This window comes from Camarhynchus parvulus, chromosome 1, assembly GCF_901933205.1.
Source record: "Camarhynchus parvulus chromosome 1, STF_HiC, whole genome shotgun sequence".
In the NCBI taxonomy this organism is placed as follows: Eukaryota; Metazoa; Chordata; class Aves; order Passeriformes; family Thraupidae; genus Camarhynchus; species Camarhynchus parvulus.
Genome location: NC_044571.1, coordinates 29748179 through 29767569, shown reverse-complemented (window position 1 = coordinate 29767569; position 19391 = coordinate 29748179). Strand labels below are relative to the sequence as shown.

Here is a 19391-nt window from a genome sequence, read left to right as displayed (position 1 = left end):
GGGGTCAGTGTCAATGCATTATTTCCCTTTTTATTACTGGCATGTAAGTCTCCAGGCTCAAGATTAATGACATCTTTCCCTCATTTTTTTATTCCCATTTACCAACTTCTCATTTTCTTAATATAAAAAGAAAGTTAGCCTATTAACCAGACCCACAGCAGTGTCAGAGCTAGAGGGATTTCTGCTGTCTGCGCCCTTTTATTTTTGGAGTTGAGGAGGGTAAGAGGACAAATAATGGCAAATATCTGAATAGTGCCCCAAGGAAGGGTCCGTTTTCCCGTGTGTGAGTGAAACTTTGTGACTAAAAGCACATGACCTGGGTGCTGAGGCATCTCTCTGTCTCTGCCAGCAAGCAGCACTGTGTTCTGTCATCCCTCACTGCCTGTAATGAACAGGGCAGAAATGACAAACATTTTCCATGAGAATGGACCTTCCTCCACTTTTGTATGACTCAGTCTTTTCCCACTTATAGTCTTCCTTCCCCTCTTATGGCAAAGTGAAATTCCTCAGGCCATTCACAAATGTCCAAACATTGGTCTGGTGGCTGGTGCACCAGCAGGGCTGCTGCACAGCAGCTCAGTTCCCCTCTCTACAGCGTATTTTGGCTGTGTTGTTGGATGGGGTATGAATTCCAGCATAGATCAGAATTATGAGGTGATATTAGAGAAAAGGGTCGATGGGACAGCTTGCTCTTGTCAATACTTGACAGCACTGAAGAAAAGTCTTAGTTCAGTGCAGCATCCTGCAGGTAGATAACTAGAAGGGATCCTAGGAAAGCAGGTATTGATGCTTTCATAACCTTATTTTTCAGAAAGGTTTTCTTTATCTGCAGAAAAGGTCATAAAATGAAACATGTGAGTACCGTTACAGATCTTGCAATTTTAGACTAAATTAAATTTATTATTTATAATAGATAGTGCTATCACCTTCACCTGAGGGTTAGACTTCTCTTCTTATGGATGGTCTGACTGGGACAAGGAGATTCAAAAATCAAAGACCATTTTCTTCTTGTATTCCTTTTCCATATAAAGGAAATGCCCTCAGAATTGGCAAGGTTTATGTGTTTCTCTTAGATCAGAAAATCTAATAAAACAAATAAAAGAAGATATGAAGACATTGCATCAAGCTAGAGAGTTAGATGATGTATATACTGGTTTGATATTAAAAGATGTATTCCTGACTGAATTGTAGATAAATAAAGAACAATTTTCTTATTAATATAATGTCTTAAAATTTGTCATTAAAACTCCAGGCTTAGTGTCCCTTTTCTCAGCTTCTGAAGGTAAATGACAATTACAGATATTCAGCTAATTGATTCTGAACTTTAAGACCCTACAGAAACAGTAGCCACTGATAAATTTGTGGAAAAAAAATAACTCCTACTTCCTGCTTTAGTTTTATTGGAAGCCAAGAAAGACATGTTTTGCTATAGAGGCATGCAGAATGGTGTGCTCTAAAGATTTTATGAGTTTGAGCTTTGGAATACTGTCTTACTCATAAGTGGTGAAGTCATGAGTAAATCACGGGTGAGATTCATTCTTTCAGGAAATACAGAAACCTGGTGCTCAGCAGTATCTGATGGAATCAGATCGCAGTGCCTTTAGAAACAGGATTTTGCCAGCCACATGTTCAATATTTAGAACACACACATACATATATTGTCAGTCATATATTTATATACACATATGAGAATATATGTACGAGCAATCATATATGCTTATACAGTGTGTAATTTTAACTGCCTGAATTAATAGAACGTGTATCTCTTAATTAACAGAAATCAGATTGTGCCTATCACATGTTTGAGAGGTGGAAACATATGGACAATATACTATATATTAGTTTATATATTGAATATATAACATACTAATATAATATAATATAATATACTTATATTCTTTATTAGGCATATACATATATATATATCAACCTACATACATATATGTATACAGTGTGCATTCTTTTAACTCTCCAAATTAACAGAGTTTTAATTAGTAATTCTGAACAGTATGCTATCTTTTGTATATGTGGTAGAGGCACCTTTTCTGCATTTGCTAATGGCAAAATACATATGTTTATACACACATACATATGTAAACATTAATGTATATCTAAAAACATTCATATACATATATATATTTGTATATACATATATATACATTTACACGTACGTGTACAGATGTACATGCATACATATAAAGTCCATAAATTGCGTTTAGATACATGTATTTAAAGACGCTATATGTATCCACAGGCGTATCCATACAGAGTGGGTTAACACTTTAGATTAGTTTATGTAACTATATATGTATGTATTTATATGACTGCATATATATCTCAGGGTAACCGGCAGCTAGAGGAACACCCCCGCCTCTGCCTACACCTGCGCAGCCCCGTTCATCCCCGCAGGTGCTGGGGCGCGGGAGCTGCTGCCGGGGTCCCCGCTCACGTCGCAGCGCCAGGCGGCAGCTGGGACCCGGGACACAGGGACAGGCAGTGGCTGGGACCCGGGACGCAGGGCCAGGGTGCCGCCCGGGCGCTGCCCCGCCGGCGGTCAGCCGGACCCGGGGGCGGCGGGGGCGATGGGGCCGCCCCGCAGCTTGGCCCCGCGGGGGCGGCCCCGGGGGCGGCCCGGGGAAGCGGAGCGCCGCGGGCAGCTGGAGGCGCCGGCCGGGACTCGCCCAGTCACCGGGGAGGAGGCGGGGCCGCGGCGGCGGCAGGTGCCCGCGGCGCGGGATGGTGGCGGCGGCCGGCGCGGGGCTCTAGGGCAGCGCAGCGGGGACGCCATGGGCGGCCGCGGCCCCCGCGCCCCGCCGCGCCTCTGCCGCCGCTGCCCGCGCTGCTGCCCGTGCTGGCGGCGCTGGCGGCCGGCGCGGCGGAGGCGCGGGCCACCTCGGAGGGGCAGCTGCCCGGCGCCGCGGCGATGGGCACCGGCACCCCTCCGAGCCCCAGCGGCACCGCTTTCGAGGAGACGCGGCTCCACGTCTTCACCCTGGACTACCCCCACGTGCAAATCCCCTTCGAGATCACCCTCTGGATCCTGCTGGCCTCCCTCGCCAAGATCGGTGAGCGGGGCCGTGGGCGAGCCTCCCTCCGTGCCGGTGCCTGGCCGGGCCGGCGCGCAGAGCTGCGCTGGGGCGGTCCGTGCCCGGGGCGGGGGGCGCGGGGCGGACGGAGGGGCCGATGCTCCTCCGCGGAGCGGGATGCCCAGGCGGGATTTGGCTGGAATAAGTCGGGGTCCTCCCAGTTAGGAAAGGTGCGGAGGAGAAAAGAGTCGAGTAAACCCCGGGCTACGAGGACCGTAAATCCCGGAGTTCACCCGGTGCATGACTGACTTTTGCTTGATCGCTCTGCTGTCATTTGAGCACGGTCTTCTTTTTCTTAAAATAACGCCGGGTATAATGATAGTCTCAAAGCAGAAAAAACGGATCGATGAAAAGCAAATATTTATGAGGGTAGAGTATGCCTCTTCCTTACTCTGCTTTTCCACCATTCACTTACGTCCCGAGAAAAACATAAAAGACAGCACTGTAAGAGTAAGGAAGGCCACCTCTTCCCTCATGTGGAAAACATTTGCACTGCATAGTTTCACTGAGTTTTGTGCAGCTTATATGTCATGTTTTTAGTTAGCTTCTATGTCCCAAACAGAGAAATGAGTACAGCATAATAAGCTAAAAACTGTCAGGTAATGGTGTGCTGGATAGCTATTTGAAATCCAGTAAGTCTCTGTGAATTGTGAACTTTGTATCTTCTTACCTAGAAGATCATGTAAGGAGTAAAGTTCTGGGAACAAAATAAGTAAGTTTATCCACACTACAGTTTCATTCAGAACTCTGACTTTGCAGCACAGATTATCATAAAAAACACCATCATGCTCATTCTGATGAAACATTTTTATCGAAGTTAAAACTTTTAACCTCTGCTTGTGACATTTAAATAGACTGTCACAATTTGGTTAGTGATCAGGTAATTAGGATTCTGAAAAAACAGAAATTTATACTCACCTCTGCCATCTCTAACATTGTAGCTGGGGGCCTGATCCTTGACCCAAGTAACCTGGTCTGCTACCATAACTTGCTGCAGAAATAATGTGCTGCAGCCATTAAGCAGGCATGCATCCCGATGCATGTGTCTTAATGCATTAAAGGTGCATGCTTTGTCTTAAGTATTTAGGTGTTGGCAGAATCAGAACAGAGTTTAAATATGATACACTCAAATATATTGTAGACTGTAATGACCAAGAAATAGGGAGTTTGGTAGAGAATTTCGTCCTGTTGAGTACTGAAAATTGCTCAGGCTTCTGAGTTTAGATAAAGCAAAAACTCTCGTATAAGCTAAAACTATTGAAAAAGTTTCTGTTTTATTAAAGGTTTTTATTAAAAGGGAAGCCATTTCAAACATGTAAATACACATACAGACACAATAATATATAATTTCTGTAAACCTATACCTTCTGACTATAATGGTATTTTGCTATGCATAGGCATCTGAAAAGCTAAAAAAATTGCCTGACTGCTTTAATTTTCCAGTCTGATTCTGGTAAGTAAGCAAGCAAACAGCACAGGTGAAGAAAAACATGTATAATATTAAAATCCTTTCAGTTTCACCACGTGAAAGCAAGTGTGGCTAATCTAGGGCATGCTGTTGTCAGTGCGTGTGCGCAGAGCAATGAGGGCCAGATCCAGGAGTGGCCCTAGGTGTGGCAGTGCTCAGCTTCACCACACCTATCTGCAGGCGCCCTGACTCCAGGACTGGAATTAGGAACATCCAGTTCTTGCTCCTGGAGCTCTGTCTGTGCTTCCTTATCCAGTGAGTGCATCAGGTAAACCTTCCCAGGTCAGGCTCCCATCACTCCTAAGTCACATTCCACATCAAATTTTCACTGGTTTATGGCTTCTTTTCTATTGAAGGTAGCCCAGATAGGCAGTTTTGAACCACCAGTGATGCTCTGCCATGTCCTACTGGTTACTAGGAATGAGCCATGTCTCGATTCAAAAGTATGGAGGTGGGTTTCCCAGCCCATCTCACTGCCTGTGGCCCTAAGAGGGGCCCTCTGGGAGGGGAGGCTCTCTGAAGCATTCCTCTCCTGATCATTTCCTTCTGGGCAGCACGGGCATCTTGCCCCTGCCATGCCAGGCGGCGCGAGATCCACCTCGAACTCCCGCACTGCCCAGGAAACTTTGGTGCTTAATCTGGCATCACAAATTCCTTTCTGGGGCTAGGCACTGACTGCTTACACTTGGCACTGCCAAGTATCAAACGTTTATGAACAGGTCCCTAAGGTCTTGTCAGCTGTGAGGAGCTCAGAAGATAGGGTCCTGTGTAACAACAGCTCTCTCAGTGTGTGAAAGATCCCAAAGAATACTTAAGTTCAGTGCCTGGTTATGAATCTTTTAACAAATGTGTTTTCACAGAAGTGAAGTTTCACCAGGGCTGAAATGTTCCAGAATTTGCTAATTTTTATAGGGAATTTACCTGAAAGGTTTGTCTGATCCTGCTGTGATCATGTCACTGTAAGCTTGGTTTAGAGGGAGCAAGAAAGGCAGCATAAGAAAGGAAAGCCTGAAGTTGTCAAGCAGAACTTGAACATTTTGACAAGGTACATTTTCACAAGGGTATCAGGAACATGGTGCTTTTTATTCCAGTATAGGACATGAGCACAATTTGAAATCTAATAAATTTTCTTGAATGGAATTATTTTATGACTACCTCTACTTATTTCTTGTTTTGTGTGTTGATACCAGAGGTGTTTTACTCACATGCTGATGGACTCCATGAATTGCACCTCAGTATGCTAGAGTCTCTAAGCAGTGAGACTAGTCTACCTGATCCCCAGTTTTGCTTAATTTTTATGCTATTAAACCTACAAAATATTGTGTAACCAATCCACTTTCCCGTTATTTCTATGCTTAATCACAAATGCACATTGAGAAGTGTTTCTTCTGGCAATTGAGCTGATACTCTTCCAAACCTGCTCTCCTGAAAGAAGGTTTATGTTGTTCAGAGGTATTTACCTCAGTGGCATTTCCAGTATCAGAAAGCACTGGAATTGACCCCAAAAAAAGGAAACTGAGATTCTAAGGACTTCTATCTTGAAACATACTGAACTTGCCTCTAGATAAGTATCCTACTGTCATTTTTGCCATGATATATGGAGGATGCTTACTCAATAAACATCTTCCATGCTGTTGAAGCTGAGTCACTGCATAACCTGAAGCCCAAGGACAGGGTCAGAGGAGAAGAAAGGAGCTGTGGTCTTGGATTCAGCATGAAAGTCTGAGTATTCGTGTACTGCGGGGGATCTGCTCCCAGGGTGATCCTGACCCTGTGGCTTTGAATCTATCAGAGCAGGAAAGATGTCCCTCATTGGGCAGAGAATCTCCTACTGACTTGACATGCACTGGACTCTAAATCCTAGCTCTCTGCCTTCAAATCAGGAACCACAGCCTGTCCCTAATCACCCTTGAATACTTTTCATGTAGGCAGAAAGTCTTCCAGGAGTTTTGATGCTGTTTATGTTAGTAAAAAGCATATTTAACTTAGTGGGAGGCTTTCTGTTATCTTTAAGAATGAGGTGGAATCCCAAATCTCTGAGAGGCCATGAACTTTCCAGAGTAATTTGTAAAGAAGGAAAGAAAAGATTTTAATTATTTTTTTTTTCACAGTAGACATTTCACTGCCATTGTATTACAATTGGTGGTATTTTTTGTTTTTGTTTTTGTCAAAAGCTGCATTTACAAAATTTCCCTTCTCTTGAATTTTTATTGAGGAAATGATTTAGAATTTACTTTTGAAGGGTTTAAAAAAACTTCTGGCAAAACCTACTTACTCAGGGGAAACTTCCTGACCATTGTATTGGAATTGTATTTCTGCCAGTACAGAAACAAAGATGAATCATAAAATGTTTATATGTAAGCAGCTGAAAGGTAAAGCGTCAAATCTCCAACTGAAAATTCTTGATTTTTCCAGGATTGTATCCTGTTCTGCCAATATAGGGCATTGGTAATTCTGGTTTTGAAGAATGGCAATGAATTTGGCAGTCCTTCTAAAGAGTCACATAGGCTGTGTTTCTAATTATTTAAAGCAGTCTGTGTTCATTCAAAAAGGAAAAAAAATGCAGCTTGAGCTGCTTGCTTTTAAAAATAGCTCTAATAGTTACAGAATATTGAAGTAAAGAGTCCATAGATTAAAACAACTTTACTCATGCTCCTTCTTAACCATGTGTTTTCCTAATTATAAGTTCAGGCTTTCTTTTAACTGGATAAAAAATCCATGGTGAAAGGAGAGTTAACAAAATAGGTGTTACAAGATATATAACCCTGAAGCTGGGAAACTTGGTGTAAACTGTACCAAGATTGCAGAAATTTAACTGTTTTAACTACAGGTGTGATTTTTACTGAAATAGTTTTACTGAAATAGACGCCCGTTATTACCGCACCCAGTGTTTCCGTGCAGCTCTCATTTAAAATAATTTAAATGCTTTTCAGTTAGGCAGGGATTGTGGGATCTTGTGGGTGTGGATCAATTTCTATATAATTATGTGGGCCAAATATAGATAAGGAGGAGTCTGGAAAAGATTGGCATCGCTGGGACCTGGAATGTGACCTTGGAGCATAAGGTTGATCATTCCATTAGATTGGCCAGAGTAAGTTCCTTCAAAGCTTTTCCCATTCCTTAGCAGAATTATCCTTAAAACAGCCCACTTCTATAAGTAATTGGAATCTTTAAATCAAAAAAGCATGGCTTTGAGAGTATTAGAAGGCTAAGTAACATTCAACCACTAAGTCCTCATTCAGAACCTTTTAAAATTAATTTCTTCAGTACTTTGCACAGATTTTTATGAGAGAATCCCGACTCTACTACAATTCATATGATACAGAAAAATGAACATAATAATACAGGCCACAACTTATTGTCACTTTATGGAAAATCTGTTGACTTTTGTGAAATTAATTTGGAGGCTTCACTAAAAATAATAATTGTATCTGTAAATGCTTCATTCTGGTTGTGGGGGAAGTGATCATGGATGACTGGGTGGAAGTCACATGTGCTGGTTCCCCTCACTAACTTTGAGACTCTAAAACTAAAAAATAAAATTTAAGTACTCTTTAAACTCCTTTGTGAAGCTGTCCAGAGAGAAAGCAGTGGTTAGTATGATATTTTTTTTTCTCTATCTAGGTGTAATTTATCCTAGAGAAGTGTTTGGATTGTGTTTCTGGAGGATTCCACATTTTAAAAAAAACCCCACAGTTTCACAGAGAGTACCCTTGCGCACAGCTGATAAGTGGAGTGTCTAGCTATCAATGTCCACTGAGTCAATTGAATTAACTATGCTAGCCAACATATTTGCCTTGACCCATTGTGGATGTCCAGTTCAGTCTTTGCAATTAAAATGAAATTGCCCTGCAATCACTGTTTGTTTAATATAGAGATGACAATAACAGAATCCAGAATTATCTTATGGATTCTGTACAAGTAACCATCTCCCTTTCTTGTGTTTGAATTTCCTTTGAAGGCTTTCATCTCTATCACAAGTTGCCCTCAATAGTACCTGAAAGCTGTCTCCTTATCCTGGTTGGATTGCTTCTTGGTGGGATTATTTTTGGAGCAGAGGAGAAGTCCCCACCTGTAATGAACAGTGATGTGTTTTTCTTGTATCTGTTACCACCTATTGTACTTGACGCTGGATATTTTATGCCAACTCGTCTTTTCTTTGAGAACTTTGGTACCATATTCTGGTATGCTGTGGTGGGCACGCTCTGGAATGCCATCGGCATTGGAATTTCCCTGTATGGAATTTGCCAGATCAGTGCATTTGGTTTGACTGACATCACTTTGCTGCAGAATTTGCTCTTTGGCAGCCTCATTTCAGCTGTGGATCCTGTGGCGGTGCTGGCTGTCTTTGAAAATATCCATGTCAACGAGCAGCTTTATATCCTGGTCTTTGGAGAGTCTTTGCTAAATGATGCTATAACTGTGGTAAGTTACTTGATAAATGATTAATTGATAAAAATGATGAATGATTGTTTACATGCCGCTCTGTTGTATCTCCTTGTATCTGGTTATTACAATTTGCTACTAGATGGAAGTCAAGGAGTGCTAGTGTGTCTAATTCTTGAAACTTTAGATTTAGAAATCACAGTAGTCTTACTACTTGAGAGTAATGGTAGCATATTTACTGTAGGGATTTTACTACTGATCACTCTAGTTTCAGTATCTTTGCAATTCTATTACTTCTGTAATCTGAAACTGTACATTTTCCTCACCTGCAGAAATGTTGTTGGACAGGAATGGGAAAGGGCCCAGTGTGGGGTGTTGTAGTGTGTTAATGGGGAGGGTGGCAAATTATGGAGATGGCACAGGACCTTGCTGAGGTTAACTTCTTGCATATGCCCATCCACTTGGAACTGCCCTCAAACCAATACATGTATCCCAGGCTACAGATGAGATAAGACAGCCACCTGGAGGCAATAATTTCTAATCATTAACTGGCTGAATTGGGGTTGTGGTGCTGACCTGAGGACAGCAATCTGCAAATTCCATTATCCCCCCTCAGTGTCCCTCATTTGTACCTGATGACACTGTCTGGGCCATTACTCCCATTTATTCATGCCTTGAAATCCTGCCCATGCCAGCCATATCCTAGCATGCGTTCTGTTTTCTGAGACATAGAAGTACAGTTTTTCATATGCTGGAAGGATCAGAAAGATTTATGAATTGGGTCTGCACTTTCCTGTTTCTGTCCCTGACTTCTTATTCCAGTCCCATTCTATGCAAAATTGTCCTGTTTTCCCCTTCTCTCGGACTTTGCCTTACCTGTTTTTCCCTTTTCATGGACTTTCCCTCACCTGCTTAACACATTTATGTGTCATAATTTATTTTGAGCCTTGGTATTGATAAATTCTTGTGTGTCTGTGGGAATACTATATTATTTCTTTACTTAGACTGCGTGCTTTATCTGAATCTGTTGCTATCCAGTCAGCTGAATCACATCTCCTCTTACAGGCTTGCCTTAAAACCTAGTTTTTCTCATTAGCTTACAGTTGGAACTGCCTCCCAATGCTAAGCTGGTACTTTAAGCCAGTCCTGTAAATAATAGGTGCACATACTGAGTTTCAAAAGGCTTAGCAGTTCAGCCATGGCTGGGTCTTTCTCTAGTCACTCTAATGGCCACTTATGCGGTATCTGTTCATACTTTTTTTTTTGAGGGAAAAGAATCTGGTTATTTAAAACTTGTTGTTTGGTGGATTTTTCCGAGCAAAATCACTTTTTTCAATGAAAGTCAGCCACTGAGGCAGCAGTTAATACAGCATGATTTGCTGGGAAATCTCTGCATCCTGATCACTGGCATATTCATATGTGCTATTTCCCAAAGGCAGATTTCTCTAAACCACCATTTTTTATAGGGGCTGGCATGGCAACTTAATGTGTAACTTCTCTGTAGGCATCATTGTTGTCTTTGGAGGTTTCCTTATGGCCTGCCTCCCCAGATGCCCTAACAGAGCGAAGATAATCTGAGGAGTCTGTAGGGGCAGTCCAGTAATGCACTGGCCTTACATATATTTATGAAGGAGTGAAAGGAATGTGGAGTACCTTTGGTCTTACTTCCTATCATGTAAAGGTAGCACTTGGACAGAGATCAAGTTGTTTCCACATGCACAGAAATGGTCTGCTTATGGTTCCTTGTTATATTTTTGCACACCTGCAATCATGTGATTATACCTAAAATGTGACCCAGGCTGTCACACAGATTCCTGGGGCTGTCCTTACAGGACCTTACCTTCCCTGCCCAAGCAGATGCTGCAGGAGCAGCCCTTGCCAGGCTACTCAGCTTGGAGGAGGTGGTGCTTTGTACTCTCCCTTCCTCTGTCCCTATTATATGGGGAGCTGACAAGACCAGCAACCAGCAGAGCTCAGAACTTGTCAGCTTTCATCTTCTGGAGCCCTTGAGTCCCACCTGCCCTGACAGGGGCCTGCAGTGGGATGTGGCGATGAGGTAGGAAGGGAGTTGAATGCAGGTTGGCCATCCATGGAAGCTGCTTTAAAAAACCTGGGGCTATGGAGATAGGCAGTGCAAAACACAGTAGCTAGGTGTGTTTTCTCAGGAGTTATGAGTTCTACTGCGTTTTTCAGGTTGTCTTCCATGCCTAATAGTTTTTGTGATATGTCTGTGCATTTGAATGTTATTTTTCCCCCACTGGTGGAATTTTGGAGCTTGAATTTGACAGAGGACATCGTTTGGCAATTGGATTCTTGATCAGAGCTGGTACTTTATCAAGAAACTGAGTCAGACATAATAAGCAAGGTGATAATAAATTATAAGATCCCAGCTGAGTGTTAGAAGTTCAAGCTCCAATTCTGAGCTTAAAATCAGAAAGAAGGAGCCAATGTCATTATAGTAATATTATTCCCATGTTAGAAAACATTACAGCAGTACTTTGTACTCTGCATCTGCTGACAACATTATTTTAGAGTGCTCTAAAGTAATTTTAGAATTAAAAACTTAATAACTGAGAACTGGTGAAAATAAGCGATTAGTGTTTCAGAGATACTCTGAGACAAGATTAAATAGCGATCAGTGACTAATATTGCTTGGTGTGACCTTCAGTGAGTTCAGATGAAGGCTATTGAGTAAATAAAAATCTTGAACTTCAAAAAATCCCTCTGTTATCACATCAGATGCATTAAAAACATGACCAGAGTTGCTGTTTGATGCACCTGGAAGTTTAGAGAAAGCTCAGTAAAACTGAACTGCTGTAGAGTAAAGGGAAGTGAACCCGATTTTGATCTCATTTGCAACAGTGTAAATAAAAAAACAATAGGAATGAGGTTTAAATCCTGTTCATGACATTCCATAGTTGTAGCAGCTGCTTTAACCATGGATGAGGTACAAAGGAGAAAATGGCTTTTCTTCTTCCAAATAATTTATGGCATTAGACTTGAGATTTATGAGGATATCTCCATGTGGGGCAGCAGGCTCCATTCTATTTGCAGGGTGAATTCTTTGCTGGGAAGTGACATTATGGAAAGGCTTGGATAGATCAGAATTCTCTGCTTCTTTACAAGAACCTTGTAAAGAACCTCTACAAACTAGCCCTGTATATATTTATATAGTTACTTTTTAAAATATAAAAAATACTATTTAAAATGGCAATTTAATAAAAGAATCAGCTTCCCTAATATGTACCAAGACAGTATTTTGCCAGGTCTGATTCTATAGGTGTCTTAGAGAAAAACACAACTCTGGGATCATCCCAAGTTTCAACAGGTGACTCAGGGAAACTCTGCACACAACACAAGTCAACAGTATTCTTCAGACTGTGATTAATGGAGTCCTGGGAGTGTGCGGAATGTGAGGTCCTTGTAAAGTGACCAGGAAAGGCACTCCTCCTGTCAGTAGGTTTAATTCTGGTATACTTTCTCCATGCAAATCCATAGGGTCTGCAAATCAAAACAGATGGAAGAACTGTGGAGCCTATGACATTGTTTCCCTTCCTGCACAGTACATAGTAACAAGGAATGGGAAAAGAAGGCTAGGAGTCTGCCTCAGAGTAGCAAGAGGTTTGTGCAGATGAAAAAGGATGCTTCTCCCAAATGGACTCATCCCGAGAGCATCATTGCTATCTAATAAATAGTTCATGATCCTGCTCTTATTGTATTTGCTTCTTTGTAATGAAAATTACTGGTGACCATTCTAGGTTCGATTTAACCTTCTATTTTCATGCTTGCTCTGGAATATATTTTCTCTTTTCTGTTTCATTTCTTTCCTTTCACTTAGCCCAAAGGACCCATAATAAGCCATGCCTTTGCATTAAACTTTCAGTTCTGTAAGACTTACCCAGTTTTGACTAGGAAGGGCTGAACAGCTTATGTTCTGTCCTGTGAGAGAGAACAAGAGTGCATACATGAAAAATCCTTCCACAGCCACTACTCAAACACCTACTTTGTTGGCACAATGCAAGTACTGATAAAACATTGTGATCTCAAATAGCATTCCTGATAGAGAAACCTGTTTGGTGTACTAAGAAGTCTGGAAAGCAAGCAGAGATTTAACTCCTGCAAGCTGTCTAAGATGACTGGTCTTTGCTGGCTTAGTCTGTGAACCAACTGTGGTAGGAGCAGGTGCCTGTGACCAAAGTTAGCTCTGTACAAGAGGACAGTGTAGCCACCCTGGCACTGCAGGGCTGGGAGCATACATGCAACACCAGGCAAGGGTTAAATCTCCCAAGTGGATTTGCAGATGGGGCAACCCTCTAAAGTTTTTTTAAGAGTAACTGATTCCATTGGTTTCTGTTTTGGAGAAACTAAAACACTGTATATTAGCGAAATGTGGTCTTCAGATTGTTCTGTTTCCTGTATAAAACAAAAAGGGTCTCTGGCTAAGGAAATGTGATAGTCCCATTGACCTAGTTTGTTTCGAAGGATGGTTATAAATGCTTTGAAAATTAAACTGGGCAAACACATGGCAACAGGTTTTTTTAATGGCAACAATATCCAAATCTCTAGAAATACTCAATATTTTGAATATTATTGAACGTCTTTAAAACCACTGAATTCCTAATGGTCAAGAATTTTGAGAAAGAGCACTGACTTAATAAATACCATGTTTCTTTTACTCCTTGAGGTGGTCACTGTCCATCCCCAGCTGCCTCTACATCTACTCCTACCCCCAGTTTAGATGAATCCGTGGCCTAGTTCAGTACTCTACCTCTCAGTGTCATGTAGATCAAACAGATTTGAAATAAGCTGATTTTTCACTGGTTATGAAACTATGGGTTTTTTTCTCCTTCTGTTTTATTTCTTTTAGTCTGGGGAAAATCTGAAATGTACATTAGGAGCTCTGTAAATAAATGATTTTAAAGAAGAATTAGATAGATTTATACTCCTGGCCCCCAGAGTGGCATGGGTGAAGAAATCTGTCCCATTTGCAAAAATGGGAGTAATTATATTTATCTGTCTTTTTTTATCTCCCTGGTATATATGGATGATAAATAATATGCCAGATGTAAATAGCTGTATCTAAAAAAAGCAAATTCCAGGTAGATAGAGAAACTCAAAGTTCAACATTTAAGCAGAGGAACATAATGGCATGAAGGGAAATTAGGAATAGTTCACAAAGATAATGTGCTTTCTTTTTCCTCATAGGTCCTGTACAATTTGTTCAAGTCTTTCTGCCAGATGCGCACAATTAAGGTTATTGACATATTCGCTGGGATTGCTAACTTCTTTATAGTGGGGATCGGTGGAGTATTGATTGGAATCCTTTTGGGATTTGTAGCAGCCTTTACCACCCGTTTCACCCATAAAATCCGAGTGATTGAGCCACTCTTTGTCTTCCTGTACAGTTACTTGTCATACATAACAGCCGAAATGTTTCATCTCTCGGGCATCATGGCGTAAGTACCACAAACTTCAGTACTCATAGCATCCAAGTAAGAATGCCAAAGGGAATTGGAGAGAGGATCAGCTTTTGCAGATCCTGCCATGTGGCATTGCTCCACAGTGCATGGCAGAGTTGCTGGCTTGAGGATTTCCGGCCTCTTCCCTCCTGCTTCCACCCCATTCTCTCAGCTTGCCACCACACCAGCTGTGTCCCTAAAACTGCTCATGGCATCACATCATAAGCTGTATCTTTGAAATGTTCCAAGTTAAAAATATTCACTTGTATTTTCAGTGGGCTTATTTTTAACCCAGGTCACTTTGGTGACCTGTGTCCTAATGTGACCCTTCAACTATTCAAAAGGGCATGGGTGTGGAGTGGCCCATGGTGACGTAGGGGCAATGGTGGCAGGGAGGGAGTGGCAGTGATAGCAGGGAACTTCATGAGCTGCCTTCACTTTCGATGCCAAGATATTGTGAAAGTGTGTTTAACAGTCATGTGAGCAGCCAGTAAGTACCATTCAATGAAGACAATGTATATATCATTACGGCAAACTTCTGCTGGATTACAGGCACAGTAAGGATTGGGTGAATTTGCAGTCCAGTGTGTAAATTGGGTGTAAAATTTGCAGTCCAGTGGTAATATAACCCTATAGTTTAGTATCTTGTACATGTGCCTGTGTATTACAATGTTCTCTGTATAATATATCATTGTGTTTAAAAGAATATTTTTCTTCCCGCTTCCAACAGATTCAAATATTTTCACTTCTGGTTTTTCACTCCTCATCTTCAGTAAAAAAAGAGCACAGCCTTTCGCTTCACTCTGTTTATACTGTAAGAACTTCAACATTAAAAAGAGCCTTTATGACATTTGATATAATTAAATATTTTGCTCTGGTTCCAAGTAATATTTTTAAAGTCAACTTTCTTTAATGACTTTTTATTGTTCTAGTGGCAAATATGAGTCATTCAGGCACGAGGAGCAGAGCTTTTTGTGTAAGCTCAGGTGTTACTGCTGAGTGTCACTAATACTCGATAATACCTCATCTGATTATTATCTTTTAGGCAAGTGAAGATAGGTTTACTATCTCAGTCATGCCAGTATAAGGTTTTCTGGGGCTGGGAAGGGATTTGCAAGGAAACTTATGGGTGATGATTTCAGTAGTATAAAAATAGGAATATGCCATGAAACAACAGGGTTTGGAACTTTAATGTAAGTAAAGAGCTAAAGATTACATGGGTTTCTTTCTCTGATACGAGCCTAAATAAAGCAACATATGCATCCACTTTGACCGAGTTCATAAATGTGCCATCTCTTTCCATAGCTTCTATTCATAGCATTTGTGTGGTTTCTAGTTTCCTCCACCTCTAAAGCCAAATGTCCTTGACATCCTATGATCAAATGCTTAAAGGGTTTCTAAACCAAAAACATGTGGCTAAACTGTACATGGAAAAAATTGAGGCAGTGTTTATGAAAATACTGATTTGGACCTGCTGCATCCAGGACACAATGAATAGGCCATGGTGGGTCTGCTGGTTGGTCAAGGGACCCACCACATGCCAGTGCCTGCTGCCAGCACACCAGTGCTTCCCACAGCACTAACAACCTGTTCATTTTAGTTTCTGCAGTGGCCCCTGAAGGGGTGCAGAACAGAAGAGGAAACACAAAGTATTTTCACCCTCAAACAACACAGTAGAAAATGAGTTATCTTTAAAATGTTCTGTCTGTTTTTGTCTCTAAGCATACTTTGTAATAGCTGACAGAACAGTGTACAGCAGTAACATCCCAGCTGAGACAGAAGGGCTCTCTGCTGCCATGTAGGGTCTCAGCTGCTATAAGCCATAAAGCTTGTCCCCTCCCAGCAGTGCTGCTGACAGCCTTGGAGCTCCTGCAATCTCTGCATCCCCTTGGAGTAAATCTGCCCTCTTCTTGTCACATTTCTTTGGCCTTTGAACTACAGAAAGTAATTTGCTCTGTGTCACATTACAAAAACACACATCAGTGTTAACCAGAGTTCCCCGTAATTTTTTGCAGTGAGTGACTCATATAAGGATTGCTTGGGTCTGATTTAAAAGTCAGCCCTCCTTTGAGCAGGTAGTTGAAGCAAATGACCTTGGAATGTCCCTTACAGCCAAGATTGTTTATTCATTATTTGCTTCTTTGGTCATTTACAGTTCCCTGTGAGGGATCATTACTTGGTCTCCCCTTTTTCACCCACATCCACATGAGCTTGTTAAACTACTGATTCCCACTTCTTTCATAACCAGGTTTATAAAGATACTCAGTGAGACCTTGTGGTTACATGCTGTACCATACTTTAGGGGAAGGACATGAGCAGGAACGTACAGTGTTACCAAATAAATAAGATACTTAGATTGCCTCATTCCTGGGCAAGTAGGAATTCACTGGCAGAGGAATAGAAGGGAATGAAAGGCACTTGTCCCTCTTCTGATAAGTTTGTGTACTCGTTCTAAGGATAAATGATTCTTCAAATGTCCGTGCATAACCCCTGCACCAGGTTACCTGGCTGCAACAGCAAAGGGACTGAACCACGTCCCTGGGAGCTGCAGGGAGAAAATCTCTTCAGAAGGAGGGAAAGAGTTTCTACTGTAATTAGAGCTGGGCATGAATGAGGATCACAGCTGTAAAACATACAGATCCGAATCTGAACTTTATTCACTTGCTTTCATGCTGCATTTTCTGCTTACTAATTTCTCATAAAGGCTGTGAAGCAGCAGAACTTTTAATAACTTTTAATATAGGTTTCTCTTTTTTTCTTTTTCTTTTTTTTTTCTTTTTGCAACAATGAATTAGCAGGCTGAAAGGAGCAAACATTGAAACTACTGTAAATTTAGTAGGTCAAGGAAACTTGAGGATTGAACCCAGTGGCCTAGTTTATTGCAGTCCTGACAGAAACTGTACTGTTTATACAGTGAGACTTTTATTCTTCAGAAGTACAGAATGTTACAGGTTAATTGCAATGAAGTACATTTCCCTTCCCCTTCTTGACCAAGGCAACTACTCAGGTCACAGAATTGGAAGCCAAAATTAATGTATGTGGGTAAAAAACGTAAAATAAAACACATCTAAGCTTTGGCTTTGATCATTGTGACAGTAAAAATTTAGTTTGTGAAGAACTTATTATAATAATGTATATAAAATCTTGCATAAAGACATTGATTTTATATTAAATTTTAACACTGTATCCCCACACAATTTTCAAATGAAGGAGACATCAACATTTTTTCTCATATAAATAAATACTCTAAAGAGATACCTGATTCCAAGTGAGCAGTGATTAGGTGTGGAATATTACTTATCTGAAGAGTAACAAATTGTGTGCAGCTCTATTCCTTGTAGCGTTGAACCAGCTCCTCAATTGTTTGACACTCATTGAATGAATGCAAAATGTGACTGAAAATAAGTGTTGTCCCTTTAAATTCTAGTGGGTAAGCATGGTAGGTGTTTTAAGTTACAGCTTGCAAGGATTCTGATTAATCTGGTGACAGATTCTTATCTTAGACATCCATTTACAGTGTCTCCATTACCTCAGGTTCCAAAAACAAACCATGCCCAGAGTGTGATTCCCTGCTCCCTATGCTGCAGGGCTTTCCTAAATTACTATAATCATGAAAACGATTTATTTTAAGAAGGTAATAAACAGTACTGCATGTTTCGTTGTGCCTTTGATGCAGACCTGACAGTCCTAATGCTTCAGGGCACTAAGCTGCTGCTTTGGGACTCTGAAATGACTGTGGGCCTAGAAATGGCTGTTTTCCAGCCCACCCACTGCCTTCTTGCTCTTTTGCACTTGCTGCCCTGCACTTGCCAGCTCCAGTGAGTGCCATCGGCTGGAGCAGCCGGGCTGCAGCAGACTGGTTACACTTGTGCAGATAAGCACTGTACACACAGGAGAGCTGCCACAACCCAGCACAGCTGACATCTTTGTGGCTGTGGCAGTGCAGTGAAGAGCTGGTTTGCCACTGAGTATGAGGCTTTTGGCAGATCAAAGTGTTAAGTGGATTTGAGAAGATTTCTGCATGTACTTTTGTGGTTGATCATCAGAACTGTGCACAAACTGCTGCTTCTTGTCAGGACAAAATCTATGTGTGTGCCAGGTCCTCTCCCACTTTATTGCTCAGGCACATGATGTGGGATCTGTTTTAAGTCCTCAGTCCTCAGTCTGGGAAAGCTGTGAAAAGCATAATCAGTTTGTCAGTATTGGCACCTCTGTTATCCTAATCATCTGCTCAAACTAGAAATGTTACCTTAACCACTGAGTATTTCAGGGAGAAAACTTGCATGCTTATGAAATCTACATTATATCTTCCACAGTGGAGCCTGTGTAGTCAGGATGAGCTCTGCTTCCCAGGCAGCATGCTACCTGTGGACCACATAGGATATTTCTATTCAGGACTGTGGGGAAATCAGCTGACCATGAGGAGAGGGCTGACAATTATATCAGTACTAAATATAGATGGGGGTCTGGGATAGCCTTAGTGAGGCTTCCTTCTTAGACTTGGATTTTGCTTAGGGATGGAGCTAGTCTTTGCATGTCAATGGGCATTTTATTTTGTGCTGACTAGATCCTTCTCCATCACCAAGTACAGGTGGGCAATAGTGCAGGGTGAAGGGCAGGGTAGGTGCACTGTTCTGCCTGTATTTGTAAGCCACTATCTGCCCCATCAGACTGCATCTGTCCCCATACCACATCCTCTTCCTTGGGTTTTCTTCACTTTGATGTATATTCAGGTACTCTGCTGCCTGGGAGAGGTCAGCAGAGTACACTGTGTCCTCTCCCACTGTCCACATGTCCTCCCAGACTTGTCCTGCAGAAGTATAGTTGCCCAGCCACTTTGGGGATGTAGATGTGTTTCCATGTAAGAGAATGAAACTTCTGGACAAAACTAACTTTAATTAATCAATGTGTCCAGAGTTGTCCAGTGACTACAACCTGAGCAGCTGCTACAGACTCCCTCTTGCAAAATGCAAAGAAATTCACTGTATGGAG

General features: G+C 41.6%; 1 protein-coding gene across 1 annotated transcript in view; it reads left to right on the top strand.

Annotated features, from left to right (window-relative positions):
- The first annotated feature begins 2795 nt into the window (after window positions 1-2795).
- The window catches only part of SLC9A2 (solute carrier family 9 member A2), a 32678-nt gene continuing 16082 nt past the window's right edge, over window positions 2796-19391 (top strand). The window contains exons 1-3 of the mRNA XM_030950458.1: window positions 2796-3065; window positions 8516-8979; window positions 14146-14396. Of these exons, the coding sequence (XP_030806318.1) occupies window positions 2924-3065; window positions 8516-8979; window positions 14146-14396 (857 nt within the window). The 5' untranslated portion in view covers window positions 2796-2923. The remainder of the gene's footprint in view (window positions 3066-8515; window positions 8980-14145; window positions 14397-19391) is intronic.